Raw genomic sequence first — 20,378 nt, forward strand, 5'->3', positions numbered from 1 at the left:
AAAACGAACAACAAAACCCAAACAAGAACAGCAACAGAAGAAAGGAAGGAAGGAAGGAAGGAAGGAAGGAAGGGAAGAAAGGAAAGAAAGTAGTAGTGATTAAACAGTTAGGGTGGTCTTACTATATTAACTGTAGAAGGAAACTAGACCTTGTGGGGTTTGAGTGCACCAAGTGCTCTGGGTTCAGAACGTGGGCGCTGGCAACCTCCCTGGAGGGGAGACGCCACACTGCTCTGAAGCAGGTGAAGAGGTTTGCGATCACCATTAGAGTCATACAGCCTGAGAGACCTTAGATAAGGTCTCCAAACTTGGGCAAGCAAGACTTGGCAGTTCTATTGGCTAATGTCTGGCTTTCTGGGAGTGCGATTGGTTATCCTGTGGAATCACGCCCCTTTTTAGGAGATTGGAGCGGTAACACCTCCTTTAATGTTTACTGCCTTTCCTGGGACAGGGTGGGGGGCTGAAGCAAGGCTTCAGCACCACAGACAGCGTCTGACAAGGTGGAAAAGCGCTGCCCGGTGGCGGCAGCCCAGATCCTCTAACCCAAGTACCACTGTCCCCAGCCTAACCTCATCCTTTTTGTTAAAAAAAAAAAACAAAAAACACCATTTTTTTGTGTGTATATGTGTATGTCACGATACACGTGTGTAGGCCAGAGGACGGTTTTCAGGATTCAGATCTCTTCTTCCACCACGTGGGTCTCAGGAGTCGAACTCGGGTCGCCAGTCTTGTGGAGGGGGAGCAGATGCCTTTACCCGTGAGCTGTCTCTGCGGCCTTATTCTTATTCTTGTACGCCCCTTCACGATCCGGCTTGTCAAGAGTGCGAATCAGCTTGATTTAACCAATCAGGAATGGCTCTCAGGAGGCCCAATTGCAAGATGCCCTGGAGATTGAGCCAATGAGAGAGCACACGCCGAAGGTGCTGCCGCGCTGGAGAGGGCGGGCCAATCAGAGCGGCCCACACAGAAGGGGCGGTGGCAGAGCAGGTTCCCAGGTGACTCCTCTGGGGTTTGTGGAGCAACTCGGCTGCCGATGCAGGACCCCCCCACACCCCCCAAACGGCCCCCACACACTCCCGCCCTGCCCCCCCCCCCGCGTTCCCTTGGGTTGGGAGTTAGTGTCTGCTGCCAGGCTACTTCCTGGGGCAAAGGCCCCACCGCGGTTCCCATGGAAACTGCCTGCTCCTATTGCACGAATAAGGGGCTCTTGGAGCGCTTAGACCAGGCCTGCAATTCCGCACCACGCTTATGTAGCCCCGAGTCCCAAGCGGGAATTGACTCTTGTTGCCTCCCCATCGGGACCAATCTGCGCGTGGCGCCTAGGACTCCCAGGGGTATGTGCCAGAGGTAGCGGCTGTGCTCCCTCAGGTCACGTGGCAGCAACCACCCGGGTCCATATAGCACGCGCACCACCTGGTGGTGGTGCCTCTTTCCCTACGAATCTCCCTGCACGCAATGGGGCCAGGTCTTGTTCCACGAACAAACCTAGCCATCCTCCTATACAGGGATCCACTCTCTTTGTCACTCTGGCACAGAGAAGCCCCCGCCCCCGCAACCCAACCCATCACTCCATTCTCTGCCCAGTGCCTGTCTCCAGTGTAGATAGATGTCTCATTTGGGTGTTCCCAAATGTGTGCCCCACACATTTAGCTCCTCCCACAGCCCTCTGGGCCAGGAATCAATATTCTGAGACATGAGAGGGGTGGGCATCAGGATTCTGGTCTCCTCCATCCACCCTGTGGGAGCAGAGGCTAACGGGAAAAGGTCCCTGTGTGCTATCCAAAGGCAACCACCCCCAACCCAGCCTTGGTCAGGATGGAAGCAAGTTAATTGGCTACAAAGGGGTGCCAAGCCCCCACAATTATTCAGGCCTAGGGGAAGGGAATTTCCTTTTTCACTTTAATCTCATTCTGTGCTCTTGACACAGTTCAGCAGTGCAGTCCCAGGCGCCAGCTCCATGGGTGGGGCAGGGTGATGAGGCAGGGTGGGGCACCTGCCCAGAGGGAGCGGGGAACACCTCCTTCCGGCCTGCGGTTGGGGCAGCCCCAGGGGCTATCTTGGACACGATGCCCAAGAGTACAAATAAATAGAGGCTGAGGTCCGTGGGCGCGGGTGGGTCAGGTGGGCTTGTGGTCCGGGTGGCTTTTGAGCGTGTGGAACTTGACGCTGTCCAGCTTCTCAAAGCGCTTTCCACAGCGCTCGCACGTAAAGTTGTACTGCACCTCTGCTGTGTGCTTCTTCATGTGCCAGTTAAGCGATGCGCGCTGCCGGCACTGGTACCCGCAAATCTCACACCTGTGTGGCAGGAGGACAGCCCAGGGCAGGTCACCGAGGGCTAAGACTCCCCTGCAATCCACTCAGGCCCCCTTCCTTCCGAGCACCCTGACACTCACTGCAGGGGTGTCTCTCCTGTGTGTGTGCGCCGGTGCACCTCCAGATGATTCTTCCTCTTGAAGGACTTGCCACAGGTCTCACAAGTGAACTCTCGGATGCCTGGGGGTGGCAGCAGCCTCAGGAAACTGCCCAGTAGAGGTGGCTTCAAGGAGCTAGTTCCCCCACCCCACACCCCTGAGAACTGTGTCTCCTGGAGTCACAGCAGGTAAGAAAAGTGCCGAGGTTCCTCACACAACATGTGACCCAAGTTGGGACTTGGGGCAACTGCATATGAAAACCAGGACCAGGTCCAGGTAAGGATGTGGGGTTTCAGGGTGCAGCCCAAGCCTCCTGAGCATGGGATTTACATGTGTGCACTACAGCTGCTCTGCGGGTGCCAGCTGGCGGGGCCTGACCTGAGTGGATGATCATGTGGCGCCGCAGGTGGTTGGATAAATAAAACTTCTTGCCACAGCCAGGGTGAGGGCACACTTTGGTCTTCCCTTTTCGGTGCACCAGGTTGACGTGGTTCTAGGGGTGAGAGGGGCAGGAGTGGGTACCATGGGCCCATCTGAGCATTCATGAAGTGGGAAGACAAGTAGGTAGCCAGGGCATTCATTAGCCATAGTCAGCCTAGACTGGAAAGTGGAAGAAGCATTCCAGTGTCCAGCTTGGATAGGAGCACTGGGGTCAAAGAACAGCTTTACCAACCCCAGCTCTGGGCTCCAGTTAACCTTGGTATGCTCCTGCTGCTAGCCCAATACACACATGAGGAAACTGAGGCTTCAGACACAATGTTTGGTGATGCCTGACAGGTGCTGCACTGCCCTGAGGTACTTGATTCATTTTTGTTTCTTGTTATCTCATTTAACCCATGAGAACAGCCTGGGTGCTTACTACATGCTCAGCAAATTCACCTGTCTACTGGTGCTGCATTCTGTGTGGAGAGATGAGGAGACCCTTGTCTGCTCCTGGATTATATCATCCACACCACAAAAGGCAAACCACAAGAAGAGTTCTAGTTGTGTAAGGATCTGGGGCTCCCATGCATGGCTCCCCTGGGACTTGGGTGGTCTTCCTGAGGAAGACCAAGAGGGTGGTCTGGGGGTGCTGGTCAGACTGTGACTGTGTCTGGTGTCTGCAGAGAGAGGGCTGAGGAAGCCTGATGTTCAGCAAGGCCAGCTGGGTTGAAATGGGCTCATGGAGGCAGGCCCTGTACCACTGACACCCATAGAGCCCTCCATGCAGCTGCATGGCCCAGACGGCCTTACCTGGAAGCTGCTCAGAGCCACATACACCTGGCTGCAGCCCTCATAGGGACAGTGGAACATCTCCAGCAGGCCATCAGCATCCATCACCCGTGACCGCTTGCTCCGCCGTCTCCTGGAGGGGAAAAGAGCCTATAGCATTAGGAAGCCAGCCCTCAGTGGGCTATAAGCCCACAGCTCTTCCTCACCCTTGCTCCTACCCATCCATCCTAGCACCCACTTCTCAGGCTCCTTGGGAATCTCGTAGATGATAGCTGACATGTCACTGCCGTCCAATTCCTCTCCATCCACGTCTGCTTCTGCCTCTGTAGTCTCTGGCATGGTGGCTGCCAGCTCTGCCAGCTCTGGGGCCACCGAATCCTCTTTCTCCTCCTTGAGCATATACAGGTCCTCCTTCTCTACAGGGTGACATGGGGCGGCGTCTGTGGGGATAAGGCTGTCAAGGAGCTCACTTTGAGGGCCACTCCTTCCCCTCTGCCATCCCTCCCAACCCTGCCAGAGGCCACAGTGGCACTCCCAGACCTTTCTTGGTCTCAATGCTGACTATGGAGGTGGTGTCCATGGTGCTGTGCTGGGTGCCCTCAGGCTCCGTCTGTGTATAGGCTGCCACACCTTCCATCATGGCACAGGGTACCTCCTCACCCAGGCCACTGCTGGGAGTACCACTGCCAGCAGCCACATTGAGGTGGATGCCCTCGGCTGTGAGGGTGTCATAGCCAGGACCAGCAATGATGATCACCTGGGAGCCAGGCACCATGCCTGACACTGGGCAGCTGGCCACCACTTCACCCAGTGCCTCCTGGGGCATGTTCTCAAAGAGGGTGCCGGGACCAGTGCCCATTTGCATGGGTACTGGCACACAAACCACCGTCTCCAGAGCCTCCGGCCCACCGCCTGCAGGGTTTTGGCACAGAGGGGTGCCCTGCTCAGCCAGGCTCTCCACATGGTGGACATCAAAGGGAATGTGAACTCCTTCCTGAGTGATAAGCCCGCTGCTGCATGCGGGGCTGGCGGGGGTGACTGCAGCAGCAGCTGGGGCTTTGGCTGGTTGGGCCTCAGGAGGCTCCTCCGAGTCAGAGCTGGAGCTGGAGCTGGATGAGTCAGAGCTGCCAGCTGCCAGGCCATTGCCCACTGCAGAGAGAGGAAGGGGACAGCGATTAGCCGGGGAGATGGCTCAGACTGAAGTGTTTGTTTTACAAGTACAAGACCTGAGTTCCATTTTGCAGAATCCATGTTAAATACCATGTACGGCAGCTAGAAAGATGGCTCAGTGCTTAAGAGAACTTGGTTCTCTCCGAGAGGACCAGGGCTCAGTTCCCAGCATCCATGTGGTGGCTCAATCCAATCTGTAACTGTTGTAATCTTAAAATGTGGCACAAGAAAGAAAGACATCATTCGACAGAGTTCAAGTGGAGGGGTTTTTTATCAAGGGAAAAGGATCGTAAAAAGGGGAAAGGGGAGACTGGCCTCTGGGGACAGGAGAAGTGGAGAGAGGAATGAGAGGCCAAGAGAGAGAGAGAGAGTGGGGGAGACAAAGAGGGGGGATAGATGGAGAGAAAGACAGAGGGGGATAGGAGGTGGGCAGGGCCCTTTTAAAAGGGAACATAGTGAATAAGCACAGGTGGTGCTCTTAATGAATGCAGCTGAGGGCGTGTCCTGTCAGAACCCCAAGGTGGGCCAGTACAGATGTCTAAATACTAACAGTAACACCGGTTGAAGGGTATGTGACATCCTCTTTTGTACTGTATACATGTAGTGTATTTACACACACTAAACCATTCATCCACATAAAATAAAAATAACCCTTTAAATTTCTGTGTGTGGACTGGTGAGATGGTTTGGTGGTTAAAGGCACTTGCCCTGCAAGCCTGGCTACCTGAGTTTGCCTCCTGGAGCCCATGTGTGGCGATGTGAATGACAAATGTCCCCATCTGAACACTTGGTCCCCAGGTGGCAGCACTGGAAGTTGCCAAGGGAAGCACATGACTGGGGAGCAGGCAGGATTTGAGGTACCGTAGCCTTGTTTGTTTTCAATTTGCTCTCTGCTTGTGTTTGTAGTCAGGTATATAAGCTTAGCTTCCTGCTCAGCTGCCACACCTGCCCCCCAGATGAACTCTTACCCCTCTGGAACCATAAGCCAGAATGAATTCTTTCTTTTGGTCACGGTGTTGTCGCAGCAACAGAATAGTAACTAATACACTACAGAGGTGGAAAGAGACAGTCAACTCCACAAAGTTGTCCTCTGACCTCCACATGTGCTCTGTGTCTGCATGCCCCCACCCCCCAGCCACCGGCATCACACACACATGCTACATACACACTCACACTAATAACAAGGAAAACAATTTTAAAATGTCAGGTTCGGCTTAGTGGTAAACATTTGTAAGCCCCTCACACCCTGGCTCTGGTGAGGCAGAGATACAAGGACCCTGGAGTTTACTGATCAGACACTCTAGTCTAATTGCTGAGCTCTGGGCTGGTGAGAAAGCCTGTCCCAAGGAGACAGATGACATTTTTGAGGGTGACACCCAAGGTTATCCACTGGCCTCCACCTGCACACTTGTGAAAACACACACATCTGGGGACGGTGCCATTAGTTAGTGGTGGTGGCAGGAGCAGCAGCTGGAATCTATGTGTCATCAGGAACTAGGAACTGTGACTTTCAGGTCCAAAGCCAGTGGTTCCTTCTAGGTCCCTGTATACCTGACTTGGCTGGCTGTACTCAATCACTAGTCTCTTTTCCAGGCTCTCATAGTACTCTTCCCTGGCCTCTCTAGCTTGTTTTATTGTTGTTTTGATAAGGTCTCACTATGTAACCCTTGCTGAGGATACATATGTAGGCCAGGCTGGCCTCAAATTCACAGAAATCCACCTGCCTCTGCCTCTTGGGTGCTGGGATTAAAGGTGTGAGCTGTCATCACTCCCAGGATCAGCAGTTCCTGATTCTCCCACTAGTTAGATTCCTATCAAACGCTATCATTTTAATTAATTCTGTAGGACTCAGAATCAATCTACCTGAAGCTTCTAATCCATTAAGTCAAGGGCTCTGTCACAAGACTCTCTCCACTTCTGATACCCGTGGGAAGTCCTGGACCACCTTGTGTGTCTGTCTGTCTGTCTAGGTCTCAGTCAGGAATTCCCATGGTGCCACACTCAGGTGCCATGACTTGCTGGGATGACTCATGGAACTCTAGAAAGTTCTCTCTCTGGTCTGCTTATGATCACAGCTTTATTATGAGGTTATAATTTATCAATGGTCAGAAGAAAGCCACACTGGAGTCATAGTACCCACTCCCTGGTGACAGACTCCAGCTTCTGCACTTCTCTGAGAGTGTCCCATCTCAGCACCATCAAAAGCTGTCTGCTTACCGCTCAAGAGTTTTGTGTGTGGAGGCCAGAAGTGGACATCTCCTGTCTTCCTCACTATCTCTCCCTGTTATTTTGTATTTCTCATATTTACTTATTTGAAGGCAGGAGCCTCATGGTGTCCATGTATGGAGGCCAGAGTATTACTTGCAGGAGATGGCTCTTTCCCTTCACCATTTGGGTCCTGAGGACAGAACTCAGGTCATCCAGCTTGGCAACAAGCCCCTTTACCTGCTAAGCTATCTCACTGGCTACTTAACTGGCACCAGTGGGTGCTGGGGACCCAGACTCATGTCCTCACACTTGTATAGCAAGCATTTATTCATTGAGCCATCTCCCCAGCCTCAGAACAGCTCTTGTGACCAAATGTTTCAGCCCCTCCCTGATGGGTGATGTCAGGCTTACATCTTCTCTGGTCCTGTGCTTGGTCTTTTAGGTGGCTAGTCCCATCCAACAGCTATGCACGTGTGGGACCCAGAATCACATAGCTAGCACAGATTCAGGAGTACTCCAAAGAGCTCCTTGTTAAAGTGGCTCCATATGAATCACAAAAAACACTGCTATCAGGGCTGCAGAAATGGCTCAGCTTAAGGTTAAAGAGCATGTGCTGATCTTCCAGAGGACCCAAGTTCCATTACCAGGGAGCTCTCAACAGCCCTAGATCTGATGCCCTCTTCTGGTGCATACACATGTATCTGATGCATACACACATAGACACTGATAAAATAAAAATAATCAAGAAACTACTTACTCACTGTTTCACTAGTTTACCAAAAACAACAACAACAAACCTCTTCCATTCGGGAAATTCTAAGGATTTTAGAAGGGGATTAGTTTTAGAAATCCAAGATGACATTGAAATTCTCTGAAGCTCAAATCCCATCTATGGAATGCAGTATGTGCAGGCTGCAGAGATGCTCAGTGGCTAAGGATACTTGCTGCTCTTGCAGAGAACCTGAGTGCAGCACCCAGTACCCACATGGCAGATCTGAGAACTTCTTCTGGCCTTTACAGGTACTGGACACCCATGTGGGGCACACACATATGCAGGCAAACACTCACACTCAAACTGTTGTGTTTAGAAAGGGTTTTTCTGAAGTAGCCCTGGCTGTTCTGAAAGTCACTCTACAGATCAGGCTGCCTCGATCCTGCAGAGACCCTCCTCTAGCTGCCTCCCAAGTGTGGCGATTAAAAATGTGTATCACTATGCCTACCTTACAGAATTTCTTAATATAGTATTTGCTGTAGATGTAGCTCAGGTGGTAGAGTGCTTGCCTAGCACACACACAGTTCTGGGTTCCATCCCAGTGTTGCATAAACAGGGTATGGTGCTGTAATTCCAGCAGTTGGGTCATGATGAGGATAGACTATCAGAATTTCAAGGTCATCCTTGGTTATATAGTGAGTTCAAGGCCAGTAGGATACATGAGAACCTGTCTCAAGAAAATACACAGGGGCCAACAAGATTGCTTAGTGGGTAAAATCACTTGCCACCAGGACTGAGGATCTGAGTTTGATCCCCAGGACCCCATGGTGGAAGGGTGAGCACCAACCCCCATTAACTTGTCCTCTCATACTCACTGACATCCATGTTGGTGCCATGCCACACATGGTCCTCCCAACAAATATATGTAATAAAAAATTAAACAAATAAAACGTAAACCTTCATAGAATCTATACACACCTTTCCATTTGCCTTAAATCATTTGTAACCCCTGACATAATACAAATTACTCTTTCTATACTGTATTGTTTCAGAAGTAAATAAACAAAGGAAAATAAGGATTAAACATTTCAAGAAACCAGAAAGGAGGGCTGGAGAGATGGCTCAGAGGTTAAGAGCGCTGACTGCTCTTCCAGAGGTCCTGAGTTCAATTCCCAGCAACCACACGTTGGCTCATAACAATCCATTATGAGATCTGATGCCCTCTTCTGGTGTGCAGATATACATGGAAGCAGAATGTTATATACATAATAAATAAATAAATAAAATCTTAAAAAAAAAAGAAAGAAACCAGAAAGGAAAAGGAACCAAAAAGAAAAGAGGCCCATACTATATTGTATGGGGAATGACCTATTACATGCTAACCTTGACCCTGTGTTCAGTTGGCTGACTGTATGCAGACAGAAGCATTGAGTATGGAACCTGCGGGCACAGAGGTTCTATTTTGCATGTGTGTGCATATATGTGTTTATGTGCCTGCATATGTGTGCACATGTGTACAGATACATGTGGAGATCAGAAGCCAATTTGGGGTGCCTTCCTCAATCACTCCCTACCTACCTTATTCATTTATTTGTACTTTATTTTTTGAATCAAGAGTCTCAGTATGTAGCCCTGGCTGGCACAGAACTTACTATGTAGACCAGGCTAGCCTTGAACTCACAGAGATCCACCTGCCTTTCACTCTCAAGTGCTGGAATTAAAGAAGTGTGCCATCATGTCTGGTTCCACTTTATTTTTGGAGACTGAGTCTCTCCTTCAATTTGGAATTCACCATTTTGGCTAAACTAGTTGGTCAGTGAGCCCAGGGGAGATCCTGTCAGACCTCCCTACCAATGGGATTACAGACTATGCCATGACACATACATTTTTTTTTCCTTCCACAAGACAGGATTTCTCTGGGCTTTGGAGCCTGTCCTGGAACTAGCTCTTGTAGACCAAGCTGGTCTCAAACTCACAGAGATCTGCCTGTCTCTGCCTCCCAAGTGCTGGGATTAAAGGCGTGCGCTATCACCGCCAGGCAACACCTGACTTTTTGATGTATGTTCTGGGAATTGAACTCATGTTCTCATGCTTGCATAGCAAGCACTTTACCAACTCCCTAGCCCCTGAGCTGTATCTATTTTTATGACACCATGGTACACCAGTGGCCTGGTGACTCTATGCATTCATGGGGAGCTGGGCCTCCCTACCGAGCTCCAAGTTCTTGGTACCGCACCTTCTGCTGCCCCCATATCTCGGAACCCATTCAGTGGCACTGGAGTCCACCCCTCTAGATTTATTTATTTTTCCAGCAGAGCCTGTGCTGCTCACAGGGTGGCAGTTGTGTCCTTCCTGTGGCTCAAGCCAATGTCCTGGGGCTATCCTTGACCTTTTCTCACACCCACTTCCAATCTGTCAGCAAAACCTGTTGGGACTGCATCCAAATCCATCCACCTATAGGTCAATTGTCTCTCCTCATCCCTACAGATGCTGGTTATGGACTAGCATCCCTGTAACAGAGGCCACCTGGTCCCCCACAGCTCCTGGGAACCTGTTCACCACTTCCTGCAAAAGAGACAGGCCAGCTCTTTCTCCCGTGCACATATCCCTGCTGGTCTGTATCTCCTATCCTGTGCCCTGCAACAGATAAATATGTCCCAGCTCTGGTTCCAGCCAGCAGAGCAGCAGATATGGTTTCTCTTGGGCTAACCTTCTACCTCCCTGACCCTAACATCCATCTAGGCAGGCCCAGGAGGCTAGAGGCTCAGGACAAAAAGAATCCGGGCCCTCATGTACAAGACAGCAAGTGGGTTAGGAGTGTGTCAGCTTGCCCAGGGAGGCACCCTGATTGTCTGTCTCAAACACCCCCCTTCCAGAATATTTAATGATATACTTGCCTATTTTGTTTAATGTCTGCTTCTGCTCTAGAACAGAAATACCACAAAGGGGCCAGAGAGATGGCTCAGCAGTTAAAAGCATATACTGCTATTGCAGTTGTTCAGTCCCAACACCCATGTCAGGAAGCTTACCACCTGTAGCTCTAGCTCCAGGGGATCAGAGGCCTCTAGCCTCCTTGAGCACCTGTCCATACACGTGCACACACAAAGGAGGCCCCTGGGAAGAGCACCCCACCCACTCCTAGAAGGCCACCATTAAGACAAAGCCTGATATCTCAGTCAGATATTTGCTACTATACGCCACACACAAAGACTGAAGGGATGGGAACCATGAGTGACTGGAATTTTGATTATGTACATAGTGCAACTGGGATGTGCCAACTGGGACCATTAGTTCTATGGCTCCAGAGCCTGAATTAGTACCTGCTTGTAGCTGTGTACATCATCTGCCTTCACGGCTCCACTCTGGGCCCTCGAATCACTCTGGTGCCAGCCCAACTGGCACTGGGGCTATTTACTAAGAAAACAGACTAAAGGATAGATGAAGTTCTGCTGTTTTGTTTTTAGCTTCTTAGTGGCCCTTGGGGTATGGCTATGGCTTGGCTAAGTGTTCCCCACGGATTCTTGTTTTAAAGACACGGCTCCTACAATGGCGCCATTAGAAGGTGGCAAAGCCTTTAAAAGCAGGCAGCCTGACTGAGTACTCAGGTCACAGGGGGGCCCTAAAGGGAACTGTGTGAGCTCAGCCTGCTCTTGCTTTCTCTGGCAGAGGCTGTGATGAGTGGCTCTTTTCTGCAGGCATTCCCACTGTCACTATCCCTAACCATCTCCACAGTGCCAGAACCTCCTAGACAAGCCTTTTCTTTTTCTAAGTGGGTTGTTCTGGGCATTCATTATAGAGACAGAAAGCTGTCTCACACAGGCGTGAAGACACCCATCCTGATTCGGGAGCCACAGGGTGGCTGAGAAGAGGAACAGGCCTTCCTGTCACCTGTAACATCTCAGCCCCTAGCAACTCCCTGAAGGATATGTAATCACACCAGGCCTGGGGCACCAGTCCATGACCCCAGCTACTTAGGAGACTGAAGTGGAAAGATTGCTAGTTTAAGGCCTACTGGCATTATAAAATGAATTCGAGGTCAGTATGGGCAACTGGTGCGCCATCCCTGGCTCCCAAAAGGCTCAAAGGTGGAATGTTTGCCTATCACCTGTAAGGCTCTAGGTTCCAGCTCAAGCACCAAACATGAAAACGAGTGTCAGTGTGTGTCTGGACTTCACAGCTCCAGCAGAAGGTTCTCTGACTGACTCTTGAGAGATGGCAAAACCATCCCAGGCATGGGCCAAGGTAGGGAGAGGCGCTTGGGGAAGAGGTCAGGATAGGAGCAAAGCCACTTCCTTGCTGCTGCCTGGGCAGACATGGCTAATGAATCACAGTGCTCATTCCCAGAAGCCCAATTATGGAGGTCAGTGTTGGCCTGGGATGATACCATCACAGACTAAGAAGGTACCAGACAGACTAGTCCCAATCCTCCTGGGCTTCCTCAAGGACTCTTCAGCAAGACAAATGACAGGGTTATGGGGAGGAGTCAGATGACCCAGGGTAGGGAGAAGTGACAAGCTGAGGAGAACAGGGTGCTAATCAAAAAGCACAGGATACCTGCTCTGGCAGTTTGAATGTAATTGTCTTCCATAAGCTCACAGGAAGTAGCATTAGGAGGAGGTGTGGCTTTGCTGAAGTAGGTGTGGCCTTGTTGGAGGAAGTGTGTCACTGTGGGGGTGGACTTTGAGGTCTCATATATGCTTAAGCCATGTCCAGTGTCTCAGTTCACTTACTGTTGCCTTCAAGATGTAGAACTCTTAGTTTCTTCGCCAGTATCATGTCTGCCTGATGCCACCATGTCCTACCATGATAATGGACTAAATCTCCAAACTGTAAACCACCCCAGTTAAATGTTTTCCTTTATAAGAATTGCTGTGGTCACGGTGCCTCTTCACAGCAACAGAAACCCTAAGACACTTGCCCTCTGGAGACTAGCCAAGGCCCAGCAGGGTAGCCGTGGGTATGGGGCCCACCAGGAATACTTCTCATCTCAGCTTCCCCTCAGCCAGCTGGGATGCCACCTGCTTGGTGATGCCTGCCAGCATGGACTTAGCCCTGATGACTGACCCCACCCTCAGGCCTGCCACAGCACTTGGCAACTGGCCCTATAGGCCTTGTCAGTTTTGCCAAGTCCTGAGGCAGCATGTGGCATCCTCACTGCCTACACCAGGATGTACTTGGGTCTTCCTGAGAGTCCCTCTCAGCCTTAGTGGGCAGCTAGCCCAGTGTGACTTGTATGGGATAGGAGAGAAGGGGAGAGGATAGAAAATGTGACAGACCCACGGCAGGGATGACAGTGGGAAATAGAAGATCAAAGACAGGAAAGAAGCTTGAATGTGGCCTAGGCCTGTAACCCTAGCTACTTGGGATGCTGAAGCAGGAGGATTTCAAGTACAAATTCAAGGTTTACTTGAGCTATAGAAAGTTCAAAGCCAGCTTGGGTAACTTAATGAGAACTTAGCTCAAAACTAAAGAGAGCCGAAAGGGGCTGGCTGGAGAGATGGCTCAGAGGTGAAGAGCACTGACTGCTCTTCTAGACGACCAGGGTTCAATTCCCAGCACTCACATGGCAGCTCCCAACCACCTGTAACTCCAGTCCCAGAGAATACAACACCACTTTTGGCCTCCAAAGGCACTGTAATGCACAGACATATGCAAGCAAAACAATACATATAAAAAGTGGAAAAAATTTGCCAGTGGTGGCACACACTTTTAATCCCAGCACTGGGAGGCAGAGGCAGGTGGATCTCTATGAGTTCGAGGCCAGCCTGGTCTCCAGAGTGAGTGCCAGGATGGGCTTCAAAGACACAGAGAAACCCTGTCTCAAAAAACCAAAAAAAAAAAAAAAAAAAAAAGAACAAGACTGAGTGTGATGGTGCACACATTAATTTCAGCACTCAGGAGTCAGAGGCAGGCAGATTAGTGTAAGTTCAAAACCAGCATGTCCTAAAATAGCAAGTCCCAGGTAAGCCAAAAAACAAATGAAAAAATGCATAAAATATTTAAACCAAAACCAAAACCAGTAACTCAGTTGCTGAGAGCAAAGGGGAGTGAGCCGGACAGTGAGACAGTGAAAGAGAGCTGAGCAAACTGGAGGAAATTAAAAGGTTGTTAGTACATAGGGGACAGCATTCTGCTCAGCTTGGCAGGGTCTCTGCAAAGGGCTTGGCCAGGCCAGTCCTGGTGGGTCCAGGCTGAGGGCAGTCCAGACTGGTCCGCCTGGAAAGAGTGCAGAGCAGAGCCCCATGCCTGCTAGTCCCCATACCCTTCCCTGCAGACCCACCTTTGTCGCTGTCAGGCTCTGAGTCACTGAGGGGTTTGAGCGGAGAGTGCAGGTCCTGGAAGTAGCGGTGGCCAGCTTCACACTGCCACACAGCTGTTGTGTACAGGCCGAAGGTAGGGTCAAGCTCAGCCAGGTGTGGCTCATATGGGCACCGGTGTTTATGGTCCTCATACCAGATCACCACGTTCTTCAGGGAGTTCACGTTGCGCCTCCGCCCTGGGGACACACGGTCCAGGTGGACATGAGGACAGTGCTCAACTCCCCCTGGGGCCAACAGTTCCCACAGTCTGAAGCAGCCTCTTGAATCCCACTCCCACTTATCAGAAGAGGAAACTGAGGCTTGGAAAGGTGACACAATCTAGAGACAACTAGGACCCGAAGATTGCCAGGTACTGTCCTTGGTGAGTGAAATCAGACAGACAATGGAAACTGGTACTTGCTAGAGGCAAAACAGATGTTAGTGGTTTCTTTTCCTTTTCCTTAAAAAAAAAAAAAAAAAAATAGGACCTCATTATGTAGCTCAAGATAGCTTTGAACTCAGAGAGATCTGCCTGCTTCTGCCTCCCCAGCCCTGGGATTAAAGATGTACACCACTGCACAGCTTTTTGCTTTTTCTTTTTAGATTAAAGATGTGTGCCACCATATCTGTCTGCTTCTTAATAAAAAATCTTCATTAATACCTCTGGGCTAGACACACATAGTCCTGGGATGGCTGGTGCCATCACAGTGCCATCTACTGCCACAAGGGGGTGCCAGGAAATCAGGACATGTCCCCTCTTAGATCAAAATCCACTGGCTATGACCTCCAAAGGGGATAGAGAGAAACAAGTGCCAAGGTGACTAGCAAGGCCATATTCTATTGTCAGGTCCCATGCCCTCCCTTCCATCCTCTTCTCTTCACTCCCTTCAGCCCCATGGCCTCCTAGCTGTCCTTCAAATGAGGTAGGTATGGTCCTGCCTCCCCAGGCCTTTGCACAGGCTACCCCAGTCCTCCACATAACAGCCTTGCTCAGTGCCTTCATTCAGAGGTCTCCCCCATGTACCCTCCTTCTCAGAGCCATGCTCTCCAGAGTCTTTCTAGCCAGCTCTGGTTTGTTTGTAACAGCACAAAGAGGCTGCCTGTGGTTATCTTCTGAGATGCCTCTTTTCTGTCTTCCCCACTAGAGTGGCAGCCCCACGAAGGCAGAAACACAGTCAGTTTTTCCTTGGGGCTGGCTACGGCAAGAAGACACCAGACATGGTGAGGGTTTTGGATGGTGGGAATGGCAGAGCCAAACAGCATTCAGATCTTGGCTTTGTCACAATCTAAGTGAGTGAGCTCTAAGTGAGTGGCTAGGGGAGAACCAGGATTCCACCTTTGGCGACTGCCACAGAGGCAGGAGGGAGCAAAGAAGCCACAAGGGCACAGAGGAAGGCTGGGCCTATCATAGTATGAGGGAGGTAGGGCTGTTCTCTAGCTGGAGGGCTGGAAGGGAGAGAGGGCCAAATGAGGCATTTGGGCTGAGGGAGTGTGCCCAGGGTGTCCAGGGTTTTCATCTCTCGAGAACCACATAACTGGCAGCTGCTCTATTTCCAGCCTGGCACTCCCTAACCCTCTGGGTTTGCATGGTAAAAACAGTTCACTTGCCTCTGCCTCCAAGAACTCATGTGCCAAAGCTAGAATGGGAATGATTAGGCATGCTTGTAATCCCATGAGACAGGGCGATTTTGAGTTTTGAGGCTAGCCTGGGTTACATAGCAAAACTGGCCAGGAAAAAAAAAAGTGGGCCATCAAGATAGTTCAGTTGTATGTAGCTTGCTACCAAGTGTGATCCACCTGAGTTAGATGCTCAGGACCTAAGTGGTAGAAAGCAAGAACTAACTCCCACAGGTTGATCTGACTTCACACCTGTGATGTGCACACACAGAAATAAAAAGAATAAATAAATGTAAAGAATGTTTTAATTGGAAGCTGGGGATATAGTTTAGCTGTATAGCACCTATTCAGTGTGAACAAAGCTGTGGGTTCCATCACTAGCACCACATGAACTGTACTTGAGGCACACTGCTGTCAGCGTGGCATTTGCGGGATAAAGGCCATCCTCTGCTATAGAATGAGTTTGAGGTTAACTCGAGTTACACTGAGACCCTTGTATTAAAAAAAAGAGTCAGAGCTGATTGCCACCAGGTGGTTCCCTTTTGGACCACCTGGCTGGGCATGATGGAGACTCACAACCTAAAGATTGACAAGGCCCTGAGGTCATGCTGGGGGGGGGGCTGTTTGGATTCAACCCATCTGGCACATAATATACTCTGCCTCTAGCAGGCAGGGTGGGGAACTGGCTCTTCCACCTTCCAACCGTGCAGCAAAGGGACAGGGACGAAGACTGGCCGCTTCTAGGCTATGCTCTGCATGTGTCCCCCCCTCCCCACGCTGCGGCTCCACTTACTTTTCTTCCGCTTTGGCTTTTTGGGGACTTGCTCCCAAGGCTTCCTGCAACACAGAGAGGTGGTGAGGGTGAATTTGGGGCCAAGGTGGGCCCAAGTCCTGGCCTGGCAGAAAATGACAGCAGTTCATCTGCTCTGGGATGGAATCTGAACTTTTGCTGTCCTGTTCCCTTTCCAGCAGCCCTTGGTTTGGGTAACTGCCACTGCCCTAAATGGAGGCGTCTTACCATTACTTAGATCAGAGAACATTAGTGCTCAGAAGGTCCCAGGCAGATGGGGCGTGGAAGAGTGGGAGGAACACTAAGAGGGCAGATGTAGGAGGCTCATGAATTTGAGACCAGTCTGGACTATATCAAGAAGTCAAGGCCAGCTTAAGTTATTTAGGGAAACCCTGTTTCAAAAAGCAAAATAAAGAAAAATAATAGGAAGAAAATGTTGGAGCACACGCCTAACAAGGACAAAGCCCAGGGTTCCTTTCCCTGAACCAAATAAGTCCTATGTGGTAGCTCATGCCTATATTCCCAGAACTCAAGAGAAGGGGGCAGGAAGATTGTTGCAAGTTCCTCTTTTTTGACTTCCCAATGACTACACTTACTCCTCATGCCTCAATGTAAGAGTTTGATTTTTAAAAATAATTTGTGTTGCACTTATTTATAGAGGCAGGGATGTACCATAGTGCTTGTGTATGGAGAGCAGAGGGTAACTTGCAGGAGTCAGTTTTCTCCTACCACATGTGTCCTGAGGATCAACTAAGGTCATTAGGCTTGGGAGCAAATGCCTTCCTCTGAAATGCTGTGGTTACAAATATGCAATAATCTAGAGCTTCGTGCATGATAAGAGAGATACTGATGGAGCCACATGTCCAATGTCCGTGCGTGCGTGCGTGCGTGCGTGCGTGCGTGCGTGCGTGTGTGTGTGTACCTGAAATTCTGGGGTGTGGACCCAGAGTTTCTCATGTATTAGGAACTCCACCATCAAGCTTCTGGCCAATTACTACCCCGCAGAATCAAAGTGGTTTTTTTGTTTTGATTTTCCTTTTGAGATAAGGTATCTCTATGTGGCCCTGGCTATCCTGGAACTCAATATGTATACCAGGCTGGCCACAAACTCAGAGAACTCTATCTGTATCTGCCTCCAAAGTGCTGGAATTAAAGGCATGCACCACTATGCTTGGTTAACTTTTAAAAATGATTTTGTTACTTCATGTGCATAAGTTTTTGCCTGCATTTATATCTGCTGCCCATGTATGTCAAGAAGAGGGCACTGGATCCCTTGGAACTGGAGTTACAGATGTTGTAAACCACAGTGTGGGTATTTGGAACCAAACCCAGGTCTCTCTGCAAGAGCAACAAGTGCTCTTAACCACTGAGCCACCCTCTCCAGCACCCTGTGAGCCGAATCCTTTCTAAGCTCTGTATTTTTATTTTGTATTTTACTTGAGACAGGGTATCATGATGTAGCCCTGGCTAGCAGGAACTGTCTGTTCAGACCAAATAGTTAATATCAAATCAGGTGTTCACAACATGCAATAGCTGACCGGGGAAGCTGAGGCATCAGCTGGAGTTCCAGGCTGAGCTTTCTCTCCATGGCTGAACTTCAGCCTCTCTTCTCCACTGCAGGTATCGTTGCATTGTGGGACAAGCAGTAGTAACCTCTGTTGGAAACACCCCACCTTCCTGCAGTGGTTCTTACTCTAGGGGTGTTCTGCAGTTTTCTTCTCTTCCTGTCACAGAGTTAGAGGATCCACCCTACCCTAGACAAAAAGTGTTGGAGGACACTGAGACAAACATGCTTGGGTCTCAAATATGTGTGTGTGTGTGTGTGGAGAGCCAGCTTTTAAGTATGGGCAAGCAGCACATAACAATTTGCCAACATGTGAACAACTAGTGTGGTGAAACATTTATGATTTGAGTTTGATCCCTAGAACACATATGGTAGGAAAGGACTAGCTCTACATGGCTGTTCTCTCATCTACACCTATGGGTCTACATACATCACTCTCTCTCTCTCTCTCTCTCTCTCTCTCTCTCTCTCTCTCTCTCTCTCTCTCTCTCACACACACACACACACACACACACACACAAATAAAATCTTAAAAGAACCCTGATGCATGCTTTTAGTTCCAGCACACAGGATACTGAGATGGGCAGATCTTTGAGTTCGAGGCTAGCCTGGTCTACAGAGCAAGTTCCAGGACAGCCAGGGCTACACTGAGAAACCCTGTCTCGAAAAACCAACAAATAAATAATTAAACCACGGCACCCCTAAGCCTCTTGGCTCCTGGGGAGCAACTCTGCCTAGGCAAAGTCAGACAAAAAAGAAGCTCCGAGTTAACTGGCCTAACAGAGGACCAGAGTCCTCAGGCTGAGAAGGAGCTGGCTAGGTGGAGTTTCCCCCTTCCTGCTACTTTATAGGTAACCCCCACCCCCCCACAGCCCCCACCCCCCACCCCCGCCCACAAGGGAGATGAAACAGACAGCTGGCTGCAGTGCTGGCTGAGTAGTTCAGACAGTTTCTGCACTTGCAGAGGACCGGGCTTGGTTCCCAGCACCTACTCGGTGGTTCACAAGCATCCCAGACTCCAGTTCCAAGGGATCTGACACCCTCTTGTGACTTCCGCAGGCAGCAGCACGCACGTGGTACACACACATACATGCAGGCAAGGCACACACACAAAACTGGCGTGCCTAGCACCTTTGCAAACTCACACCTGTGAGACGCCCCAACCCAGGCCGTGGGGGAGGGACCGATCTCCAGGATGGACCAGTCAGAGCTCTTGGAGGCGGGCCGAGGGGCGGGGCAAGGCTTGCATTGGACAGTTGCAGACCAGAGGCGGCGCGTGAGGGGTTTGGGCCGCCTAAACCGGAGACCTAGGCCCGTTTGGCGGCCCTGGGGCGGGGCCTCGAGGGCGGGGGCGGGGGCGGGGGCGGCGCTCTCCCCGCCTCTCCCTCCATCCCTCCCTCTCCCGGGCCCCGGGCCCCGCGCCCCCTCACCCGTGGCGGCCGCTACGCTGGCCGCGCTCCAGCGAAATGAGGTAGGCGGCGAGTTTGGCGTCGCTCCAGCCGCTGCGCCGTCTCAGGTCCACCCAGGGGCCGTGCGCCTCGCCCAGGTACACGCGCCGCACGTCGTACTTCTTCCGGGACTCGAGCCGCCTTCGGGCCCGGTCCGACTCTGTGAGCCGCGGCCGGCCCCGCGCCTTCCGGCCCGCCGCGCCCTCCTCTGCCGCCGCCTCCCCGCCTGCGCCCGCCTCCGCCTCCGCCCCGGGCTCTGGAGCCCGTTCCGCCATCCCCCCCACCCTGGTTACCGGCCTCCCCCGTTGTTAGGAGCCCCGACCGGAAGTGGCGCGCCTAGTCTGCGCCGTCGGGAGATTTTTCACAGGTTCTGCACTGCCCGCGGCGCCAAACAGGGACAGCTAGCCGAGGTGCGCATGCGCGGGCCAGGGACGCGCACTCCAGTTAAACTGCTACTTGGGAATCCCGGAACTCAAGGTTATCTTTGGCTCTCTTGAATTCTAGAGCAATGTGGGCTACATAACAGTATCTTAATTTTTTTTTTTAAATTTTTTTTAAGGGCTTGAGAGATGACTCAGAGGTTAAAAGCACTGGCTGGCTGCTCTTCCAGAGGTCCTGAGTTCAAGTCCCAGCAACCACACAGTGGCTCACAACCAGCTATAATGAGATCTGGTGCCCTCTTCTGGTGTGCAGGCATGCATGCAGGCGGAACATTGTGTACCTAATAAATAAATAAATAAATCTTAAAAATATTAAAGCAGAAAAATTTAAAAGCCAGCAAGATGGCTCCAAAGACAATTGCTTTCAAACCTGACAATCTGAGTCCCATTTGCGGACTCAAAAGGTGGAAATCCAGAACTGACTCCAGCAAGTACTGCACACACCTTTCCCACACCATAAATACATAAGCAGAATGTTTAAGGATAATAAAAAAGGAGAGTCCCAGG

At 50.8% G+C, this 20,378-nt stretch overlaps 1 protein-coding gene across 3 annotated transcripts; it reads right to left on the reverse strand.

Moving 5' to 3' along the window:
• Positions 1–1,878: 1,878 nt before the first annotated feature.
• Positions 1,879–19,948, reverse strand: Znf653 (zinc finger protein 653). 3 transcript variants are annotated; one of them, XM_027411602.2, is made up of 9 exons: positions 19,414–19,706; positions 16,423–16,466; positions 13,994–14,209; positions 4,164–4,772; positions 3,862–4,063; positions 3,645–3,756; positions 2,790–2,904; positions 2,394–2,493; positions 1,879–2,295 (listed from the first exon to the last, which is right to left on the reverse strand). In XM_027411602.2, the coding sequence occupies exons 1-9, from the start codon at positions 19,704–19,706 to the stop codon at positions 2,118–2,120; spliced, it is 1,869 nt and encodes a 622-aa protein (XP_027267403.1). In that variant the 3' UTR covers positions 1,879–2,117. The 3 variants fall into 3 exon arrangements, with proteins under 3 accessions (XP_027267403.1, XP_027267405.1, XP_027267404.1); XM_027411603.1 differs by having other exon boundaries at positions 2,118–2,295; positions 3,862–4,039; XM_027411604.2 differs by lacking the exon at positions 2,790–2,904 and having other exon boundaries at positions 19,414–19,948.
• Between the last annotated feature and the right edge of the window lie 430 nt (positions 19,949–20,378).

Source organism: Cricetulus griseus, chromosome 4 (genome assembly GCF_003668045.3).
Source record: "Cricetulus griseus strain 17A/GY chromosome 4, alternate assembly CriGri-PICRH-1.0, whole genome shotgun sequence".
Classification (NCBI taxonomy): domain Eukaryota; kingdom Metazoa; phylum Chordata; class Mammalia; order Rodentia; family Cricetidae; genus Cricetulus; species Cricetulus griseus.